The sequence below is a fragment of the Lepidochelys kempii genome, chromosome 27 (assembly GCF_965140265.1).
Source record: "Lepidochelys kempii isolate rLepKem1 chromosome 27, rLepKem1.hap2, whole genome shotgun sequence".
NCBI classification, from domain to species: domain Eukaryota; kingdom Metazoa; phylum Chordata; order Testudines; family Cheloniidae; genus Lepidochelys; species Lepidochelys kempii.
Window position 1 is genome coordinate 3,880,034 of NC_133282.1, and position 21,035 is coordinate 3,901,068.

The following is a 21,035-nucleotide window of genomic DNA, read 5'->3' on the forward strand; positions in this document are numbered from 1 at the left end:
GGTGGGGGTGAGAAAACCTGGATTTGTGCTGTAATTGGCCCACCTTGATTTTCATACACATTGTAAGGAGAGTGGTCACTTTGGATAAGCTATTACCAGCAGGAGAGTGAGTTTGTGTGTGTGGTTTTTGGAAAAAAGGGGGGGGGGGCATGAGAAAACCTGGATTTGTGCTGGAAATGGCCCACCTTGATTATCATACACATTGTAAAGAGAGTGGTCACTTTGGATGGGCTATTACCAGCAGGAGAGTGAGTTTGTGTGTGTGTGGGGGGGGGCGGAGAGTGAGAAAACCTGGATTTGTGCTGGAAATGGCCCAACTTGATTATCATACACATTGTAAGGAGAGTGATCACTTTAGATAAGCTATTACCAGCAGGAGAGTGGGGTGGGAGGAGGTATTGTTTCATGGTCTCTGTGTATATAATGTCTTCTGCAGTTTCCACAGTATGCATCCGATGAAGTGAGCTGTAGCTCATGAAAGCTTATGCTCAAATAAATTGGTTAGTCTCTAAGGTGCCACAAGTACTCCTTTTCTTTTTGCAAATAGAGACTAACACGGCTGTTACTCTGAAACCTGTGTGCCCTTGGTCTCTCCGGGTCTCAGTTCCCCAGCGGTACAATAGGGAGCACAGCCCTGCCCTAGCTCACAGGGGTGTGTGACGAGAAAACCTTGATTGAGGTTCTCAGCTCCCTTGGTGATTGGGGCCAGCCGGACGGACAGATGTGTATGGGGCAGACAGGGAGGTAATTCAATACAGAGATTCGAAGGTGACATTTAGTGTTTGGATTAGGAGTTTCCTGCTAGCTAGCCATGAAGCATCTGCTCAGTTGTTGTGGTTCTTTGTGTCTTCTGAGAGGGGTCCCGGAATGCCTGTGCAGTGTGAGAGCAGCTGACCAGCAGAGAGCTCTCAGCCCCCAGTTGAGTCACTACCCTGTCAGGTTCGAGTCTGTTCAGTTTTACTCCTAGCACACACAAGCACACCAGCCAGGAATGCACCCAAGCCAGAGCACACGGTGCGGATAACGGAGTGGGCACGTCTCCACATTTAAGTAGTTGGAAGAGAGTCCATCTTGGTTGAAGGGAAAGCAAATTGTTTAACCAGCGCTGGCAAGTTGGACCCTTTTGTCTGACACAAAATATTTCCAGGTAACTGCACAGTGATCCAGGACTGAGGGCAGCCGGCAGCCTTGCTTCCAAAGGGGAAGGATCAGTTTGGTATGTGATCTGCATTGTTCTTTCCCGGGCTGTGTTTGAGCTGGGCTTGCTAATGAGAAAACACATTTTAAGGAACTTTCATGCAACTTAGCTTTAGTCCTTTAAAGCAAACTATTCAGCAAGTAAATGGCTAATCCTGAGCACTGCTTTGTTTTCACTCTGTGAGCAGTTTGGTAGCAGAAAAGACATTCAAACTGTAGCATTAATCCTATTAAAGAATTCAGACATTCCTGGGGGAGGCTGCACTTTGTCGATTGCTCTTTTCCCTCCTGGGAGTTAGAGAAGCCATCATGAAATCGAAATTCCTTTGCAATAAGTTATAAATTCACTCGAAAGGCCAGGCTGTTCTTTCCTTTCTCGTCGGGTCTCTAGCATGACTTTATAGGAAGGCTTTTGCTGATGATAGTGACAATCAATTTTTGTTGCGGGGGAGGAGGGTGCTCTCTAAAATAAACTTAAAATGAGCCGAAGGCAGAATATGGAGTTAATATGTGAGACATCCCTTTCACAATACACTGGGAGAGAAATGTTTGTGGGCCAGGTTCTCAGTGTAAATCAGGACAGTTGCATTGTGGACGCACATTAGTTTCCACCAGCTGAGGATCTGGTCCAGTATGTTTAGAGCTTGGAGATCAGCTACAGTAAAACACGAAAATGACGGCTGGTCTCGGGGGTTTATCTGCAGTCTGTAGATAGAATTCTGTTTGGAATTTCTTAGAGGTAGGCCCAACCCTGGGAAAATCAGTAGTGATTTCATTCTCATGAGTAGCCCCATTGTGTTTGCAGGGTGGGACTGAAATGTGCATCGTGAACCTGAATTACTCTCTGCAGCCATTTATCCGGGCCACCAGGCCAGACACATGGTTCCACCATCTAAATGGGAATATTACAACAGTGAAACTAGACCAGAAAAAACTTGCAACAGTAAGAGGGAGATTGCATTCACCCCAAAGCCGGGAAGTGGGGTGAGGTCCAGCCCCAGGCAGGGGACCCTAACTGTACTCTCTTTTACCACACTGTTGTTATAGTTCCTATGAGATGAGCGCCCAGTGCTGGGCAGTAGAATATGGCAAATCGCGCTATGTAATGCCAGGCAGAAGATGACATGGTCAAAAGTGACCGTTACATATTTAAGCAGGGAGGACATCAGATGTTAAAGACCGAAATCTCAGCTGAGCCCAGAGCCCCACTGCACTCGGTGCTGAACAAACACAGAGCAAGAGACAGTGCGGGACAGTATTACAAGCTAAATCCACAAAGCATGGGAGGGGAAACTGAGGCATAGAAGGGTGAAGTGACTAACTTAAGCAGCTCACTGAAGGAGCCAGGTTAGAACTCAGATTTCTGAAAGCCCTGGACCACACTGCCCGCAAGTGCAGGTAAGCGACTTTCTGTGCAGACCTTACAATGCAGCCTTTAACTGTGAGCTCACTGTCTTAACTTTCTGTCCTGAATAGCCCCATTGACTCCCATGCCTTTAACACTGAGCTAGCTTTAAAAAAACAAGGAATCAGGTGTCATCCCATGGCGCTTGTGAGCACAGCAGGAGCCCAGGGGTTCAGTTCAGAATTGGCGCTTGGCAGGAGAAAGCAAGTGGTGAGCTCCCCAAAGGGAAGAACTAGGGCTGTGGGCCCTGCCAGGGACAGGCCAAAGGGAGCAGGTGGGGGGGCCAATGTAGCAATAGGCCTGGGGCTGCTCTCTGAGCAGTCCCTCCCCCCATTCGCTGCAGTGCGGGTGACAGGCTGGCGGAGGCGCGCCCCTGCCGCCCCAGGCCTCCCAGCCAGGCAGCACCATCCCCGCTGGGTTTGCAGCAGCTGGGATATTAATCACTGGGGTAAAGGTCAGGCCGAGCTGCGGGTGTTTGCTCCATTTCCCGGCCCTGCGGAAGTGCTCGCGGCTGGCTGGCTGTGCTCCTCGGCAGTCAGGTAGGAAAACTTGGAGCTTTACTCCAGTTTATAGGATCGGACCGTCCTTCTGAGCTCACCCCATGACCCTCCTTGCTCCCCACATCCCTGTCTGCCCAGGTTCCCCAGGGCAGAGACCCCAAGGGCAGGCACCGGCCCTGCGAGAGCAGCAATAACCTGCTCTGCTCAAGGGCTCTGGGCTTGCAAACCAGATTGCCCAAGCTCAGCTCGGCAGCTGGCCGAGCTCCCTACCCCTTTCGTGGGTCCCTATGCCAGCAGGGCTGGGACTTGTCACTCTCTGTGCAGCTTGGCGGGAACCCACGGCACTTTGCACCTGGCGCTCCTGGGCTAGGCCTGGGTTTCCCACGGTTTCTGGGCCATCTGGGCTGAGCCTGGGTATCCCGCAGTCCCTGGGCCATCTGGGCCAGGCCTGGGTGGGGTCTGGGCTACGAGATCTCTGTGTGGTCTGGACCGGGAGTGAGTATGGGCGCTCCTGGATCCCTTGGCTGTCTGGGCCCCTGTGTAAATGTCTTTTCTAACACACAACAAGGAACTCTGTTTGAATAGTGAACAGGACTCTTCCCCATGCTGCACTCCCCCTCCCAGCTCCCTGGTGCCCCAGCGTCTTTCTATACCTCTCAAAGAACAGTGCACATCCCCTCCCCGCCAGCCGGGGTGCTCAGGGATTCCCATGAAGCGTGTGCTCACGGGGTCGGGGACCTGTGCTATTTGGGCCCAAGCCAGGTCCAGACACTGATGGGCTCTATGTGCTTGGGGTACTTCCACGGGCCAGTGCTGGGTGGGCCTGTCCCAGGGTCTGGCTGCTCCTGTGTCCCTGTGAAGCAGGCCCAGCGCTGGGCAAACAACAGTGGGAAGTCTGAGGGATGCCAGACAGAGACAATAAAGATACAATAATAATACAATCCTGATTTACCTGGGTTAAGGATTCCAGGATCTTCCCCTGACAAAGACCCGGGGCAATTTTCTGCAGCTTAGCAGATTCTAAACTAAGATTTTTGGAAAAGAAGCTGAAAACAAATCAACCAATAAAAAGAAGCCCCCTTGCAATTGCTCTGGGAGTTTCAAATATCTGGGGCAGGGCCACAGACAGAGTGACATGGAGCCGAACTTGGACTGAGGGCAGAAGCAGACAGAGGAAACAGAGCGGGGTTGGGGGGCCAGCCAGGACCAGTGAGGGAGAGGGACTGGGGTGACGAAGGCAGCCCCGCAAGTGTTCAGAAATCATGTGTCAGGCCCCAAAAGTTACAAGACTGGCTTAAAAATCATGAGATTTTAAAAAGCAACAAGTTTTGGCCGAGTCACCCAGCAAACAGAATGGGTTTTGCAGTGCCAGGAGTCTCCTCACAGCACCAGCGTGACTGCTGCCCGCAGCCGGCTGGCAATTCGTTAGGCTGGCACTGGCCAAGTGCAAACAACATCATATGGCCTTGGCAGACAGGTGATCATGAGTGAGAGCTGGCCAGGGGTCCAGCAACATCACCACCTCTGGCCTTGTCTCCGGAGCCTTTCTCTCTCCTCTGGCTCGTTCCGTCACAATACAAGCATGCTCTAGTCTCTCCCACCTTCAGAGAACCCACACTGGACCCCGTTTGCTCTCTACCTACCTTCCATCTCTACGCTCATTGAATTGCTGTCTGGAGTTCCTCCTCCAGTCCCATCAAAGACCCTCTTCAACCTAGGGCCTGCCCTTGCATGCCACTGAAACTGTTATGCCAACGTCTTTAATTACCTCTTCCAAGGCAAAGCTCAAAGCCTGTGCTCCATCCTCATCAGCTGCCTTTGACACCATCAACCATGAAATCTTGTCCTCCCTTAGCTGCCAGGGCTCTGTCCTCTCCTCGTTCTCTTCATACCTCTCTAATTGCTCCTTCCATTTTTCCTTCGGTGGATCCTCCTCATCGCCTCTCCAGATTCTGTGGGTTTCCACAGGGCTCTGTCCTTGGTCACGCATTTTATCTGTGGGCAGTCACCCCCGCAAACAAATTCAGCAACTACCTTGGGGCTGGTGACTGATTCCCAGATCTACCTCTCTGCTCCAGCCCTGTCCCCAGCCCAAACTGTCTCTCTGACGGCGTCTAGTGAATGACTAGACATCAGCCCAAGCTCAACATGGCTAAACTCAGCTCCCCTCAGTTTTTCCCCGTTACCTCCTTTCCCCATCACAGAAGACAGCAACACGATCCTGCCCGTCACTCAGGCCTGGAAACTGGGCGTCCCTTGATTCAGCCCTTTCTCTCTCTAGGTCCTCACATCGGTCTGTCTAAATCTTACTGGCTCTTTCTGCAGAACATTTCTCAGCTCCGGCCTTCCCTATCCCCAGAGCTGGAGCGCTGGTCCAGGCTCCCATCCTATGGCGTCCTGCTCACCACAACATCTTCTTGGCTGGCCTTGGCGCGTGCCGTCCTGCCCCGCTCATGTCCGTTCAGAAAGCTGTTGCAGAGTTCATTTCTCCAGCCTATTGCTCTGATCGCATCTCCTTCCCAGTCGCATCCAGCATAAGCCGCTTGCCTTCATTCAAGTCCCCAGTCCCCACTATACCTAGCATCTCTCGTTCGCTATCACAATGGCAACCCTCGCCTCTGAGCGGCCCAGGAGCCCAGCCTCCATCACTCCTGCTGCTCCTTGTGCTTGGGAGGGCCCCCCCGAGTGCCTGCAAAGCCGCCCCGTTGGTCAGGCCCTCCTCAAAACTGTCCTTTGCCATGATGCCTGCAAAAGACTTGACCTGCACTAGGCTGACGGTGCTCTGGGACCACTGCCCGGCCTGCTGACCAGGACTGCCTCATTGTTCCCCTGTGCCCCCTTGTCTGTCTGTCTCCCTCTGTTGCTTTGTGTCTCATACTGAGATTGGCAGCCCCGCGGGGCAGAGCCCACCTTGTGTACAGCGCCTGGCACAGCCAGGCCCTGAGCTGCTCCTGGGTGCTGTCCGAACCATAACAGTCACGCTGGGGAAACGTGTGAGGCAGAGACCAGGCCTGAGGTGCCCGACTGCACACACAGGGCTGCTTCAGCCGAGCTGGCTCAATGCCAGGGTACAGGGCTTTGGGAACTCTGCCCTGGCGCTCTGCTGGTGCCGTGACAATTGCGCTGGTTACTCTCGGAGCGGGGCGTCTCTGTGACTGGCTGGGGAAGACCTGACCCTGTCCTAACTAAGTGGTTTGAAACGAATGCTCCTGCGAGGCAGCGTTTAGCCAGGTCACCGGGAGGTGCCGTAACCTGAGCTTCACCTTTACAGACCTTGTGTCTGTGGCCGGCAGTGTGGTCTAGAGGGTAGGGCCCTGCCGTGGGAGTCAGGGAACCTGGCTTCTATTTGTGCTCTGCCGGTGACCTCGGGCAAGTCCCTGCCCTTTCAATTGTCAGTTCTCTGGGGCAGGGGCTGTCTCCGGGGGTGTTGGCACCTCCACAATGGGTCCCTGCGCTTGGGTGAGGTCTGCAGGTGCCTTCATAGAATAAGCAATAACCATGCTTGTGGGTTACTTGGTTAGCTGCCGTGCTTGGTGTTCAGCGCGAGGGTGGGCGCCAGTCACTCTGGCCCTGATCAGAGCTCACAGGTCACCAGGTCTGACCCAGTTGATCGTAGAGTTTAAGGCCAGAAGGGGCCATCAGAGCCTCCAGTCTGAGCCCCTATCAGCACCGGTCACCAAACCCCACCCAGTTGCCTCTGCACTGAGTCCAGTGCTATGGATTAGACGAAAGCATTACAGCCCTCCAGAGAGTGAACTGCAGTGTGCCACAGGCAGAGAACGGGGACACCGAGGTGCCAGCATGCCAAGGCCTCTGCAGTGGCAGGGAATTGATTAGTGGGGTGTGAACAGATGATCCGAGCAGGTGAACCATGCCCCACACTGCAGAGGAAGGTGAATCCCTCCCTTCCCTCAGGTCAATCTGATCTGGGGGAAAATTCTTCCCGAGTCTGAAGAAGATGATCAATTAGACCCTGAGCATGTGAGCAAGACACACCAGCCAGGCATCTGAGAGAGAGGATTCTCTGTACCATCTCAGAACCCGTCTCCAGCAGCATCCATCTCTGATGCTTCAGAGGAAGGAAGAAAAAATAGCCCAGACTGCATCAGGGGAAAAAAATTTCCCTCCTGACCCCAGCAGGTGATGGGCTGAAGCCCTGAAGCATGAAATTGAGAACATAAGACATAGAACTGGAATGAACCCCCTGGGCCACTGAGCCCAGCCTCACACCACAGGCCACTGCGTCATACAGTCCCACTGGTCAGTTCCTGGCCAGCTGCTCTCTTCTCGCTGTGTAGCTTGACCTGACGCATTAGAGCTACCAGAAATGTTTCCAATTTTGACATTTCTATGAAGTTTGGAATTTTGAACAATTGAAAAATAAAGGGAAAATGTGGGTGAGAATCCCTCTCTCCCCTGCCCCATTCATTCTTTGGCCCGCTATAGACGGATCCTATCGAGTCGTAAGGAGTTTGGAGTGTTCTATTCTGAAATTGGAAACAATGGGGGGAAAGTCTCAAAAAGGGTTGTGAAATGTTTCCCCATGTTTCCCTGGCCAGCCGTCTCTCTACGGAGACATTTGCTTCTTTAGAGGTTTCCAGATCATCGGAGCAGCGGTGGGTCATGACGCTTGCTCTCTGGGCGCTCACTCCGTGCTGCTTTGTTCCAGATCAAGCGTTTCTGGAGGTGCCTTACGGGATGGAACTGCACCTCTGACTGCGCCCAGGAGAGCAGCTTGTCAGCAATGGAAACCGTGGTGATAGTTGCCATCAGCGTGCTCGCTACTATCTTCCTGGCGTCCTTCGTGGCGCTTGTGGTGGTTTGCAGGCAGCGCTACTGCCGGCCCAAGGATCTCCTGAACCATTACGATACCAAGTAAGTGTCCAGCCCCCTCCTCCACTCGCACCAAATTAATAGGGAGGAAGCGAAAAGAATGTTGGAAAAGCGGAAAGAAGGGCCGAGAGCCTGCAGATCTCACAGCTGCTGGTACGGACGAGCCAGCGCTCCGTGCACCAGAGGTGCCCTGCAGAACCTTCCACTGCCAGGTCAGGCTGTCTGCCCAGCTTGGCAGCCGCAGCAGCGAGTGCCTCTGCCGGCAGCAGTGTGCCGGGGCCGGGGGGAGTGATCTGGTGTCTGACGACGGACACAGAAATGGCCAGAGAACTAAGGCAGAGAGCGTGACGGCAGAGAAAAGCCTTGTCCTCATTAGAAAACTGTATGGCTTTGACTGCACTGCTGGCCTAAGGCAGTGCACCCCGGGGTGCGGATGTGGTTGCACGGAGATCAAAGTGCTTTACGAAGTGGGAAGGGGAATAGATACAAGGCACCGTTATCCCAGTGTAACCACATCCAGGCCAGTGGGGTGAATTGCCTTGGGCCAGCGATCCGCTCCCCCGAACTGCCAGCGTTATATAAACCTGGGGGTCGGACAGGCCTAAGGAGTTAGAAACTCAGATCCCATTGAAAATCAATCAGAACAGAGTGCCCGTCTCCCTTACGCTCCTTTGAAAACCAGCATAGATGGTTTCTTTGCATTTCTGCTCCCCGCCCGGCAGGTGGAGGAGGAGAGAGAGAACAAAGCACAGGAGACAGATGTGCAGTCCCGTCACTTTGTGCATGACCGGAAGGTACTCAGATACTGGGGTGGTGAGGAACCTACAGAGACTAGACTAGACTCGACTAACATTTGTACGTGGCAAGGAGACTATTCCCCAGTGGACGAGTCTGCGCACGATGAGAACAACAGGCTGTCACTGGCATTGAGCATACGTTGGGGCAGGAATCTGAACTGACCACTGACCCCGTCCCGCTCTGTCAGCTCAGCCTGTGCAGACTCAGGGACGCTCAGTCGGTTCTGAGTGTCCCAGGTGGCGGTTATCCCTAGGGTAACAGAACAGAAAATCCAGGTGGGTCAGTAATAGTGTTTCTAACGTTTCCAAGAGAGAATTTCTTGCAGAACCCGAAGGGCCACACCCGCCAGAGCCCAGCACCTTGGGACATCATTTACACCCAGGCAGCATGCTGCGTGCCCACCTTCTGAAAAGCAGGACCCATGGGGCAGTCTCAAGTTGGGCCCCCAAAATCACAGGTCACTTTGTAAAATCTTGGCCAGATGCAGCTGAAAGTAGAGGGCTCTAACAGCTCAAACTCTGCCATTGACAAAGGGAGTTAGGCACCTAAATGTCTTTGAGGCTCTGGGCGTTAGGCATTCTTGGATATTGTCCCCTCAGGCTCTTCGATCACTTTGGGCCAGACTTACAAAGATGGTCGGGTGCCCAAAGCTGGAACTAGGAGCTGGGCAGGATTGTCAAAAGCACCTAGGCAAGTTAGGTGCTAACTTGTACTGAAATCCATGGGGCTTGGGCACCAACCTGTTTGGGCGCTGCCCCTACGTGCCTAAAGTCCTTTGTAAATCTGGCCCTTGGGTGCTTAGAAAACGTGCCCCTTAGTTATTGCCATCACGACTGCCCCCCTGTGCCAGGTGCTGAATGACCCATTCCTGTTTGTTCCAGACCGATCGTCGACCTTATTGGGGCGATGGAGACGCAGTCGGAGCCCTCGGAGCTGGAGCTGGACGACGTCGTGATAACAAACCCCCACATCGAGGCCATTCTAGAGAATGAGGACTGGATTGAAGATGCTTCGTAAGAATTTCAAAGCTGCCTCTTGGGTGATCTTTAGAACGGGCTCCCGAGCTCTGCCTGGTTACCTGCCTTGGCTCCAGGATGGTCGCCTGCTGCCTGGGCCAAAGCCTGCCTTGGGAGCATGCTTTTATCAAGAGCAAAATCACTTACTGCAGGCAGCAGGATGGTCTAGTGGAGCAGCCTTGGCCTAGGTATCAGGAGACCCAGATTCTAGCCCCAGCTCTCCTGGCGTCCCCATCCCCCTCTGGCTGAGTAGATTGTAAACTCCTTGGGGCAAAGCCCGGTCCCCAGGCGCTGCTCTAATACAAAGCACAATCATTCAGGGCCCCATTGCCTAAAGGCAGAGCCTGCATATCTGTTGAGCCATGAGTGCAGTTGTGCAAACCCAGGTGTGTTCAGGGCCCTAATTTGCAACTCCAAATACTTGGGGTACAAAGCCCTGGCCACAATGTTTGTGCCCAGGTGCAAAAATGGAAGCCAGGTCTGGAATCTCTGGCTTGCTTCCAAGTGCTCTGAGCCGTTTCTTGTCAGGGTGGTTGGTGGGGTTTGGTGTGAGGAATTTTCCTTGGTGTGGGTGTGATTCTTCTTCGAAACACAGACCCTAGAGGTGGGGGGTTAACAAGCTAGTAAAGATTCAGAAACTTGAAGGCCAGAAAGGACCCTCCTCTAGTCCAGGGTCCTGCCTAGCACAGAGGATCATAGAGGTTGAGGTTAAGGCCAGAAGGGGCCACCAGACCATCCAACCCAGTGGTTCCTGTGTTAGGTGTGAGACTCACCAAGGGACTTAGGCTCTGATCTGTCTCTTTAAGCATCTCCATCCAACATCTGGGCACTGCTGACGCTCAGACACGCTGCTCAGCTGCTGCCTCGCCCTGGAGGTACCTTGATCCCTACAGGAGTCTCAGGCGATGTCTCCATGACGGGGCCGTAGCAGCAGAGCCCGGTGCCATAGCTCCACCAGCATAACCCTGTAGTGCAGATGCAGCCTGCAGCTCTGGAAGGGGGTTTTCCATCCACCTCCCTGAGCGACGGGAGCTAGGGGGTTAGGCTGGCATGGCTCCAGCTATGCACTCAGCTGCCTGTGTCCTGACGTTGTCCCCCCCGACCGACACGTGCCCCATGCCTAAGCCTCAGCGTGAGTCTCAGACCGTGAGAGGTGCCCATGCAGCAGGTGTGCGGGGAGCACGCCGACCCCCACGCAGACTGCTAGGAAGTAATGGAGGGGAGGAGGATGCTTGTGGCGGGAACACACAGCCCCGAGGGTGGGGTGCTCACAGGGGAGTGGGAGACCCATGTTTGCACTCTGGCTCGGCCTGTCAGGTAACAGGGATCTGAACTCTGGCACTCGCCCAGTCTGTGCCCTTGGACCAGGCGAGAGAGTCCAGGGCGTGCTCCCTCCCTCGTGATACATTGAGTTAGGTGTTCAAAATGGAAGGGCTCCAATGGGAGAGACTGAGAGAACCTCACCCAGCATGTGCAATAGCCTGGTGGTCAGGGCACTCCCCTGAAACGTGGCAGGGCTGAAAGCAAGTCCCTGTCCCCAGGCAGAGCAGGGGCTGGAAGCGGGTCTGCACACCTCAGGGGAATGCACTGATCCTGGGCTGCTGGCTGTAGCCAGGCGGAGTCTCTCGCTCTCTCTGGTTTAGCATAAGAAAGGGCTGGTCTGGCTCGGGCACCCACTCCAGGACAGCCAGGGTCCACGCTGTGAATCCCGAGGGAAGGGAGGCATCTCCCTCTGGCCTGTCAGGCAGATACCTACAGCCCAGAACTATAGGGACCGGGGTGCCCAAGTAAGCTGGTGGATCTGGGCCCTAAGCCCTGCACCTGTCCTCTGCATCCACTCCCTGCTCTGCTGGCTGGCCACTGAGAATCCCAGTCTTAGGTGCTGAGCCTTCCCTTTGCATTGTATGGGGCCTATGGGCACCTAGCTTGGGGCTGCGGATTCCGCTGGGTGGCAGGGCACCTCCAGCCGATGCTCCGGTGCTGAGCAGAGCAGCATCCGAAGGCCCTCGGTGACATTAGCCGCACGCTCAGAACACCTCTGCTGGGAAGAGAGCTCCAGCCTTGGGTGAAAGGGAAGAAGGAGGATCCTGGGAACTACAGGCCAGTCAGCCTCACTTCAGTCCCCGGAAAAATCATGGAGCAGGTCCTCAAAGAATCAATCCTGAAGCACTTACATGAGAGGAAAGTGATCAGGAACAGTCAGCATGGATTCACCAAGGGAAGGTCATGCCTGACTAATCTAATCGCCTTCTATGATGAGATTACTGGTTCTGTGGATGAAGGGAAAGCAGTGGATGTATTGTATCTTGACTTTAGCAAAGCTTTTGACACGGTCTCCCACAGTATTCTTGTCAGCAAGTTAAGGAAATATGGGCTGGATGAATACACTATAAGGTGGGTAGAAAGTTGGCTAGATTGTCGGGCTCAACGGGTAGCGATCAATGGCTCCATGTCTAGTTGGCAGCCGGTGTCAAGTGGAGTGCCCCAGGGGTTGGTCCTGGGGCCGGTTTTGTTCAATATCTTCATAAATGATCTGGAGGATGGTGTGGATTGCACTCTCAGCAAATTTGCGGATGATACTAAACTGGGAGGAGTGGTAGATATGCTGGAGGGCAGGGATAGGATACAGAGGGACCTAGACAAATTGGAGGATTGGGCCCAAAGAAATCTGATGAGGTTCAATAAGGATAAGTGCAGGGTCCTACACTTAGGACGGAAGAACCCACTGCACAGCTACAGACTAGGGACCAAATGGCTAGGCAGCAGTTCTGCGGAAAAGGACCTAGGGGTGACAGTGGACGAGAAGCTGGATATGAGTCAGCAGTGTGCCCTTGTTGCCAAGAAGGCCAATGGCATTTTGGGATGTATAAGTAGGGGCATAGCGAGCAGATCGAGGGACGTGATCGTCCCCCTCTATTCGACATTGGTGAGGCCTCATCTGGAGTACTGTGTCCAGTTTTGGGCCCCACACTACAAGAAGGATGTGGATAAATTGGAGAGAGTCCAGCGAAGGGCAACAAAAATGATTAGGGGTCTGGAACACATGAGTTATGAGGAGAGGCTGAGGAAACTGGGATTGTTTAGTCTGCAGAAGAGAAGAATGAGGGGGGATTTGATAGCTGCTTTCAACTACCTGAGAGGTAGTTCCAGAGAGGATGGTTCTAGACTATTCTCAGTGGTGGAAGAGGATAGGACAAGGAGTAATGGTCTCAAGTTGCAGTGGGGGCGGTTTAGGTTGGATATTAGGAAAAACTTTTTCACTAGGAGGGTGGTGAAACACTGGAATGCGTTACCTAGGGAGGTGGTGGAATCTCCTTCCTTAGAAGTTTTTAAGGTCAGGCTTGACAAAGCCCTGGCTGGGATGATTTAATTGGGGATGGGTCCTGCTTTTGAGCAGGGGGTTGGACTAGATGACCTCCTGAGGTCCCTTCCAACCCTGATATTCTATGAGTCTATGAAAGAGTCACGTGAGGGAGAACCCACCTCCTCCCTCAGCAGGCGGTTACATGACCCGCGCTGCAGCAACACGTGCTACAGCGACAGAAGCGGGTTTTCCACCCTCTTGAGAGGCACTGGCCTGGGAGGTGGAAGAATTCCACTGGCAACTTAGCCGTGTCCACACTGGGCTTAGTGTGGTTTAACTGCGTCTCTCAGGGGGTGAATTTTTCACATTGCTCAGCCACGTAGGCAGGTTGACCTCAGTTTTAGGTGAGGACCAGGCTTTCCCACCCTATTAGACAAGTGGACCCTGCTTCCAGCCGGATCGCTAAGGGCTTGGTTGTGAAGTAACATTGTGATGATACCTGAGTGAGGTCTGCTCTGTGGAGCCCATGGGAAATGCTTAGCTGATGAAGTTTCGGCTGGTGGACAGAAGAAGAGCTGGTAACAAGACAGACAGCTTTCCTGACCAAAGGCATTCTCTTTCTTCACAGGGGCCTGGTCTCTCACTGCATCGCCATCCTCAAGGTAAGTCTCCCACAGAACTGCCTCCCCCACGTATTAACCCATGCTGCTGTGCAGGGAATCAGCGCCAGGAAATAAGCAAGGGGTCTGGAGGATTCTCTGAGAGGCTTTGGGCTCGATCCACACAGGAGATTTACACTCCGGCGTGGCAGCTCTTAAGGAATCCACAGCCCCGGGCCCCCAGGCTCCCTGTACGATGCATGGGCAGAGCTGGGCACCTTAGAATGGGCTTCTTAGAAGCCAGAGAGATGATCAGGGAGCCACCTACACTAGCCAGCAGGAAATGCTGAGGGGAGAGATGGGGCCTAAGCCCTGCCCCCTAAGGGATTTGGGCACCCATCTCTCTGCTTGGGATTCTCAGCTGAGACCCCTCTCCTGGGGCCAGCTCAGCCCGGCGTAGTCACTGTGCCCTTATGCCAAATACCCACTGGTTAGCTCCCCTGGGATGTAGGAAACCCAGGTTGCAGTCCCCACTCTGCCTGGTTGGGAGCAGGGACTCAAACCCAAGTCTCCCCTCCCACAAGGAGGTGTTCGGGGGTGGGAGTCCCACCAGCTCTCCTGCTGAAGTTATTCTGCGGCGTATGAAATTTGTAAATAGTCATTGGCCTGAGAGCTGTGTCTCCCAGGGAAGCACCCTAACCACTTGGCTGCCAAGTCCTTCCCTCTCGCTGGCCTCTAATGAGCCAAGCTGATCACTTCTCGCACTCTCAACAGATTTGTCACACTTTGACAGAGAAGCTCGTTGCAATGACAATGGGCTCTGGGGCCAGAATGAAATCCCCCGCGAGCCTGAGTGACATTATTGTGGTCGCAAAGCGGATCAGCCCCAGGTAAGTGGAGGGGATTGGCAGTCTGTTTCGGCTGGGGGCGTACAGCTTCAACTTGCTCTGCAGTTCCAAAGGGCAGGCAACTCCTGGAAACATCAAGCATTTGCAATAGCCCCTGAATGACAGCATGGGCAAATTCACAGTAGTGCTGACCCCAAACATTCAAAACTCATGTGAGGTTTCAAATCTCATGAGATCTTAATAATAATAAATGGCTTTTGATTTGCTGTTTGGTCTTTGAGCCATTGAGGTCCCATTCCCAAGCCTTTCTCCACAGCCACAGGGGCTAGAACCTTCCTTGGTTTTTTTTTAAATGCAAGCTGAGAGTCTCACCTAATCACAGGACTCCAGGAGCTGGGGCTTTAAGAAAAACACCAATTATCAATGAGACTTGGCAATGCTGTGTGGCTCTTCCTGTCACTTGTCACTTTGAGGATCAAAACCAACACTTTGTGTTTCAGCCAGAAAGGAAGCTGGAAGCCAGTGCCATCTGTGACAGGGCTCAAGATCCGATTTCCCAGGGCTCAGCACCCACAACTGGGGCCAGATTCTCAAAAGAGCTCTGCTCCAGTTAGGCACCTCAATAAGTGTCTGGTTTTGCTGGGGATTGGCATATGAGTCTAAAAGCCAAGCTCCCGTTGGCCTCCAGTGGGCCTTGTGCTCCTAAATCACTTAGACACTTTTGAAATGGCCACCCTTTGATCTCAGTGGGGGCCGCTGGGCAAGAGGCACTTTTGCAGATCTGGGCACTACTCCCTTGAGCTGCCAAATGGGAGCTGGACTCTTATGAAAATCAGCTTCCCCCCCTTGTGGGAACTCCTGCGACGCTGACTCTAGGTGCCTTCCTGCACTGTAGGGGTTCACAGCCAGAGGGAGAGATGCCAGGCTCTAAAATGTGCTCGCTGAGGGAAAAAGCCAAATCACTACCAGGGCCCTTGCAAAATACAGTGAGAAACAAGCAATGCTTGCTCTCTCTTCCCCCTAGGGTGGATGATGTTGTGAGGTCAATGTACCCGCCTCTGGATCCCAAGCTTCTGGATGCACGGTAAGCTCTGAGCGAGGTTCCCAAAGACACTGGCTCTTAGGGTGTCATTCTTTAGCCACAGGAGAACAGCGTCAAGGGACACATCCCCACAAGAATGCCCCATAGCCCAGTGGTGAGGATACTTCCCTGGGGGGTGGCTGATTCCTGTTCAAATCCCTTCTCAGCAGGCCGAGCGGGACTTGAACTGGGGTCTTCCCCCACATCCCAGGGGAGCAGGCTAATCCCTTGGCTAGAAATGATGAGGGGGGTCTTCCTGCCAGCTCCTCTCCCACTGCCATTGTACATCAGTTCTTTAGGGCCCCGAGCAAGAAGGCACACTCTGAGCACGCCTGCCGGCTTGGGGCCCACAGGGAGTTAGGCGGAGGGTCGCCTGCCTTCCTCCAGTTCACACGTCCCGCTGGGACGTCTGGATGCCGAGTGGGGGCTGCAGTGCGTACGCACGCAGGCAGAAACATGGGCACCCAGACAGCTGGTACTGCAAAAATGTGGTGCCCAGAGGGTTTAGGCACCTACAGAGTTTGACAGCTGCTGAGTGGGGGACTCGTGAATCCCAGTTAGGCCTGATTCTGGGACTTAGGCACCTACCCTGGCAGTTAGGTGCCCGCGCCCTGTTGTGGACAAGCTCCGTATGGTTATTTGTATTCCTACGTTGCTGCCCTGGTGGAGTTTGCACCTTGCTCTGGCGCACACATTCCTTCCCAGCGCTCCAGGAGAAGCTAATGCTATGGAAACATGCTGTTTGCATCCACCCCGGGGGCCCGATCCTGGCCTTTCCCAGACTTCCCCCAAGAGCGAGGAGCAGCTGGGTCGTGGGAGTGAATTAGAGTGTGGGCTGTGGGAAGGTGCTCACGCCCCAGGAGATGAGTAAGGTCTGCCGCACTTGCATGCAGGGCTCTGGCATGTTGCCACGAGCCCACGATCAGTGCCCCACTCTGAGAGTCGCAGCTTGGCCCTTGCCTCCCCCTCGCTCGAGGAAGATGTTTCCGGGGCCAGCCCCTCCAGCTCCAGCCACTCCCCGCCCGCCCCTCACCCACACGCGAGGCCCATCTTGGCTGCACTCTGCGGCATGTTGGTGACGCAGGCGGAGCGCACAGTGGGATACAGGGTCCCTTTCACCTCCCTAGCCCCCTGCGTGGGCACAGGCCGCGGGTCGTAATTTAATGACCTCGAGGTGGTCAGCTTGGGCTGGAGAGAAGGGGAAGGATCCAAAGAGACACTTGACGTGTACAGAGGGCTGCGGCCGTACAGGCACCTCCAGGAGGGAAGCAGCGTCCTGGTGTAACGCACACTCATCCTGGGTGTGGGTTACACTGGCAGACGGGCACATCTCTGCACGGCCATCTGCAGCCGAGAGACAACTGCTGTCCTCTGGGCCATTGTCAGGAGCTGGGCCGAGCATGCTGGGTATAGAGCCAGCGGCGGCAGCCATCTTTACGAGTGAGATAGCGGCCATCTTTGCTGAGGGCAGGAGCAGTTTTGTGCCCATGGGGCAGCTCCTGGCCCATTGTAACTTGTGGGAAACAGCAACCATTGGGAGGGATGGTTTAATGGCAAAGAGAGAAATTAACAGCATTAATGGCCTGTCTTAACTGCAACTAGTGCCCTCCTAGGTGCATTTGTCACTCGTCTGCAGCGAGCTTAACTGCATGGAAAGTGGGCAGGACACAGATGGGCCGTTTATTAGCAAAAGAGGTGGGAGAAGGTGAGATGCTGCAGACGTTTCTTTTCTTAGAGTTGATTGAAAATCTCTCCCCGCTAATTCCATCTGTACGCACAGATTCTCTGCTGCGCACTAGGGGAGGGTACGCTAGGTTCTGCTGCCTCCAGAACAAAGAGGTTAAAGAACAATAATCGTGACAGATGTGCCCAGGGGCCCACTGAGAACAGGGCTCGGTTTGCACGGGGCTGGCCAAACAGTCCCAATGTTACGTGAAAACACAAACCCAGCCTTAACGTAGAAACATAAATGTGACAGTTCTCGGGGTACCCAGGACTGTGAGTCACCTTGTTCCTCCCCTGCCTTCAGCGAGAGGAAAAATTACTTGAGCTTAACTGGGTGTCAACTCCCTGACACTTCCAGTCTGTTGGCCCCCCAAACCATCTCCCCAGGGCCGTGCCAGCCCATACTTTGCCTTGCCAGTTAACAAGAGGTGCATCCCACCCTCTGAGCCCCTTGGTAGCGTCCCCTGTAGTATCCAGTCCCTTGTCCACTGAGCTCTCAAAGAATAGCAGGTTTGCTGCCTCCCAGGAACAGGGCATGAAAGTGTGAATGATTCAAGTCAGGATCAGCGCCCTGTAAAACACCCAGCACTGGGGTATTGTTATAGTGAAATCAACAACATGCTTATTAGCAGAGATGAGAGCTTCAAGTGCTAGTGAGCAAAGGTACTGGAAACCAAAGGCTCCCTCGAAAACCAAATCCGAACGCAACGTCTAAAGCCTAAACTTACCAGGCTATGCTCTGGCTAAGGCCATTTCTTGCACCCAAATGTCCGTTGTGGCATTGCCCACCAGGGCAGGCCAGCATCCTGTTTTCATGAATGGAATCAGGCTGTCCAGTTCCTGCCTGGGAGTGTCTCTTTGTCTTCTTCTTGTATCCCCAGAGGTCATTGTTTGTCCTCAGAGACAGTAAGACCCCCCCTGTTGCTTGTTCCCTGGAGCGCTCTTCCCTGCTGATGTCCCATTCCTCTGTCCACCTCATCTATAACTGCGGCTTCCCTCGTGCGAGCTCACAATGCTGAATTAGACAGAGATATGCCTCTGACCTCCTGTCTGGAAAACACCTGCCTTCCTCTTTGATAGGTGACAGATGTTAAAGCATAATGTCAGTGTCCACACCTCACTCCCGACACTGCACCTGTGCAACCATTGTACACCAAGATTAACACCCACTCTGACCGAGGAACTCCCGGGACATCACTAATGGAGAAGTGCCAGGAAAGCGGTGCACTAGGGCAGTGAGTTTGCTAGGCCTGCCAGGAGCTGCTATTACACCACAGTGAACACCACGGACCTCTGTGTCCCAACACAGGACTGCTGGGTTTATGCGGTGCCTGGGGCTTGGGCCACTACTGCAGTAGTCCTAATACCTCTATATAATAACACCACCGCTTGGCTCCTGCATCACGCTCAGGGTGCATTACAAAGGAAATCCGTACAAGTATCCCTAGTGTACAAAGGGGGAAACTGAGGCACAGAGCAGGGCAGTGACTTGGCCATGGTCACCCACAGGCCAGTGGCAGAGTCAGGCCTAGAAACCTGGGTCTCGCACCCCAATCCACTAAGCTATCCACTCAGCCACATTGCCTCCTGCTGAGAGATTAATAAAGCTACTGGTTGATAAAGCCCCTTTTTGGCATGTCCCGTCCCATCCAGGGGAGGGTGCAGCAGCCAGACCTCCTGCCCAGGCGCTGTGGTACAGAGGCCTGGTGTTGTTGTCCCTAAGACTTGTAACAGCATCCCGGTTGCCTTGCAGGACAACAGCCCTGCTGCTGTCTGTCAGCCACCTCGTCCTGGTGACCAGGAACGCCTGCCACCTAACCAGTGGCATGGACTGGATCGACCAATCGCTGTCTGCCGCGGAGGAGCACATGACGGTGCTGCGCGAAGCTGCTCTGGCCACCGAGCCCGAGAGAAGCATCGTAGGGGGCGCAGAAAGCTTCCTGCAGGAGCAGTCTGCCATCTGACGGAGGTGGCCCGGCCTGCCCCGGTGAGGGCTGACGCTCCATGTTCTCAGGGCATCCAGGCCGCTGCTTGGTGCGCTGAGGGGGTCAATTATTTGCATGAGCCATGCAGAGCAATTAGTATATTGACACTGAACTGTTACCAGAGGTAGCTAAGGCAAAGCGCTTCTGCCGGTCCCCTGCTGCTTTGTAGTTTGGTTGAAGCGGGGCTTTGATTAATAAAATCCCATGAGAAATCAGACCGTGGGAGGGGTTTCTTAAACCGATACCAGAGGCTGCTCCTGTTTCTAAAAACACCCCAGGCTGAAGCTCAGTAAACTCTGGCCCCCATCCTGGGGCTGCTGCAGTGCTCTGCGGAGCCTCAGCTGCTAGGAAGTTGCTGCAAAGCTGATTTAAGGGGTTTCCAAGGAAGATCTCCTTCCTGGCACCAGCGGGTTCCCCAGGAGTAGGGCTGGCACAATAGCCCTGCACCACCTCCTCCAGGCAGTCCCCAGCATAAGGCCACCAGGGACAGGAGGAGATGTGTTAGCGGAGGGAGCAAGAATGCTCTGGGCCCCTGCTACTCTGGGGCAATGGAGCAGCCCATGGGAGGCTGTTCAATGGCGCCGTAGGGTACCCCAGCCAGACCGTGTCCTGGAGGAGCAATGGTGGCATAACCCTGCCCCAGCCCCTGCCCATCCCTCTCACAAGCTGCATCTCCTGAGAGGCACAGACTGGCCTTCTGGGTAAGGTGAAGCTTCTTATCAGCCCAGGGCAGCGTTCCCTGGGGACCAAGGTAAAGCACGTTGGGACAAGCTCACCGGCTGGCTTGTCTGGGAGTTTGGAGAGCGTGGGGGAGGAGGGGCAGCAGGGTTCTGTAATGTAATACAAGAAAATGCTTATTGAAATCATTGAGTCTTCGGAGACAAAACCAGACAGATGCTGAGAGAGACACATAGACAGACACAGTCAGACACAGAGACATAGCTAGCCATGACACACAGACATAGACAGACAGACACAAAGACAAGAGACGTAAGTGGGCGCTGGGCGCTGCCCTGCACTGGTGAATTCCACTCAGCAGAGGGAAGCCGTGAGATGCGCCGAGCAGCCCAGGGCTGGAAGCCAACAAGCGCAGAGACCCAGACCCTGCCCAGAAGTCACCTTCTGTCCAGCTAAGGCCAGGGTGTTCCCAGGCGTCCGGCAGTGGACAGCAGTGACAGCGTGGCTAGGAGGGCGTGGAGCAGGGATCTGCACCCCTCACCCACCCCGAGTCAGACACAGACAAAGGGGCAGGCGGTATTCTGCAGTTGAGCGTCACTTTCTGTTTAAAGGTGGATAATTCTAGATGCTCTGAAATTTATACTCTTTATATTAATACTTTACTTTACTAATATTTACTTTATATTAATACTCTGTGTGCGTATTAGCTTGAAATTAGCTGTGCCCTATGGGGGTGCAACGCAGGGCAAGTGGTCCAAATTTGGGATTATTTGAGCAACAGACTTCAGAGATACAGCCTCCCCGAAAGTATTTGACAAACTCACCTCTTCCATAATGACAGGTTTCAGAGTAGCAGCCGTGTTAGTCTGTATCCTCAACACTCCTGTTCTTTTCACCTCTTCTAACTGCTTCTGGCCATCACTGGGGCTTTAACTTGGGTTCTGCTCCTGCCCCAGCTGATCTCAGCTGCTTTGGCTTTATCCCAGCTGATGCATGCCCGCCCGCCCCGTTCCCCCCCACACCTCTTTGGGGAAGCAATACTCAAAATGTTACTGAGGGCCAAGTT

General features: G+C 53.9%; 1 protein-coding gene across 3 annotated transcripts; it reads left to right on the forward strand.

The window, feature by feature from the left end:
• Window positions 1-959: 959 nt before the first annotated feature.
• TMEM98 (transmembrane protein 98) lies at window positions 960-19,506 on the forward strand. 3 transcript variants are annotated; one of them, XM_073326037.1, is made up of 7 exons: window positions 960-1,216; window positions 7,772-7,977; window positions 9,615-9,746; window positions 13,682-13,715; window positions 14,427-14,542; window positions 15,525-15,584; window positions 19,060-19,506. In XM_073326037.1, the coding sequence occupies exons 2-7, from the start codon at window positions 7,847-7,849 to the stop codon at window positions 19,268-19,270; spliced, it is 684 nt and encodes a 227-aa protein (XP_073182138.1). In that variant the 5' UTR covers window positions 960-1,216; window positions 7,772-7,846; the 3' UTR covers window positions 19,271-19,506. The 3 variants fall into 3 exon arrangements, with proteins under 3 accessions (XP_073182138.1, XP_073182139.1, XP_073182140.1); XM_073326038.1 differs by having other exon boundaries at window positions 960-1,147; XM_073326039.1 differs by lacking the exon at window positions 960-1,216 and adding an exon at window positions 3,002-3,141.
• Window positions 19,507-21,035: the final 1,529 nt, after the last annotated feature.

Coding starts and splice junctions, on each gene's coding strand:
- TMEM98 (XM_073326037.1), top strand. CDS start 7,847: ATGGAAACCGTGGTGATAGTTGCCATCAGCGTGCTCGCTACTATCTTC. Junction 14,543..15,524: donor GCAAAGCGGATCAGCCCCAG/GTAAGTGGAGGG, acceptor TCTTCCCCCTAG/GGTGGATGATGTTGTGAGGT. Junction 15,585..19,059: donor CCCAAGCTTCTGGATGCACG/GTAAGCTCTGAG, acceptor GTTGCCTTGCAG/GACAACAGCCCTGCTGCTGT.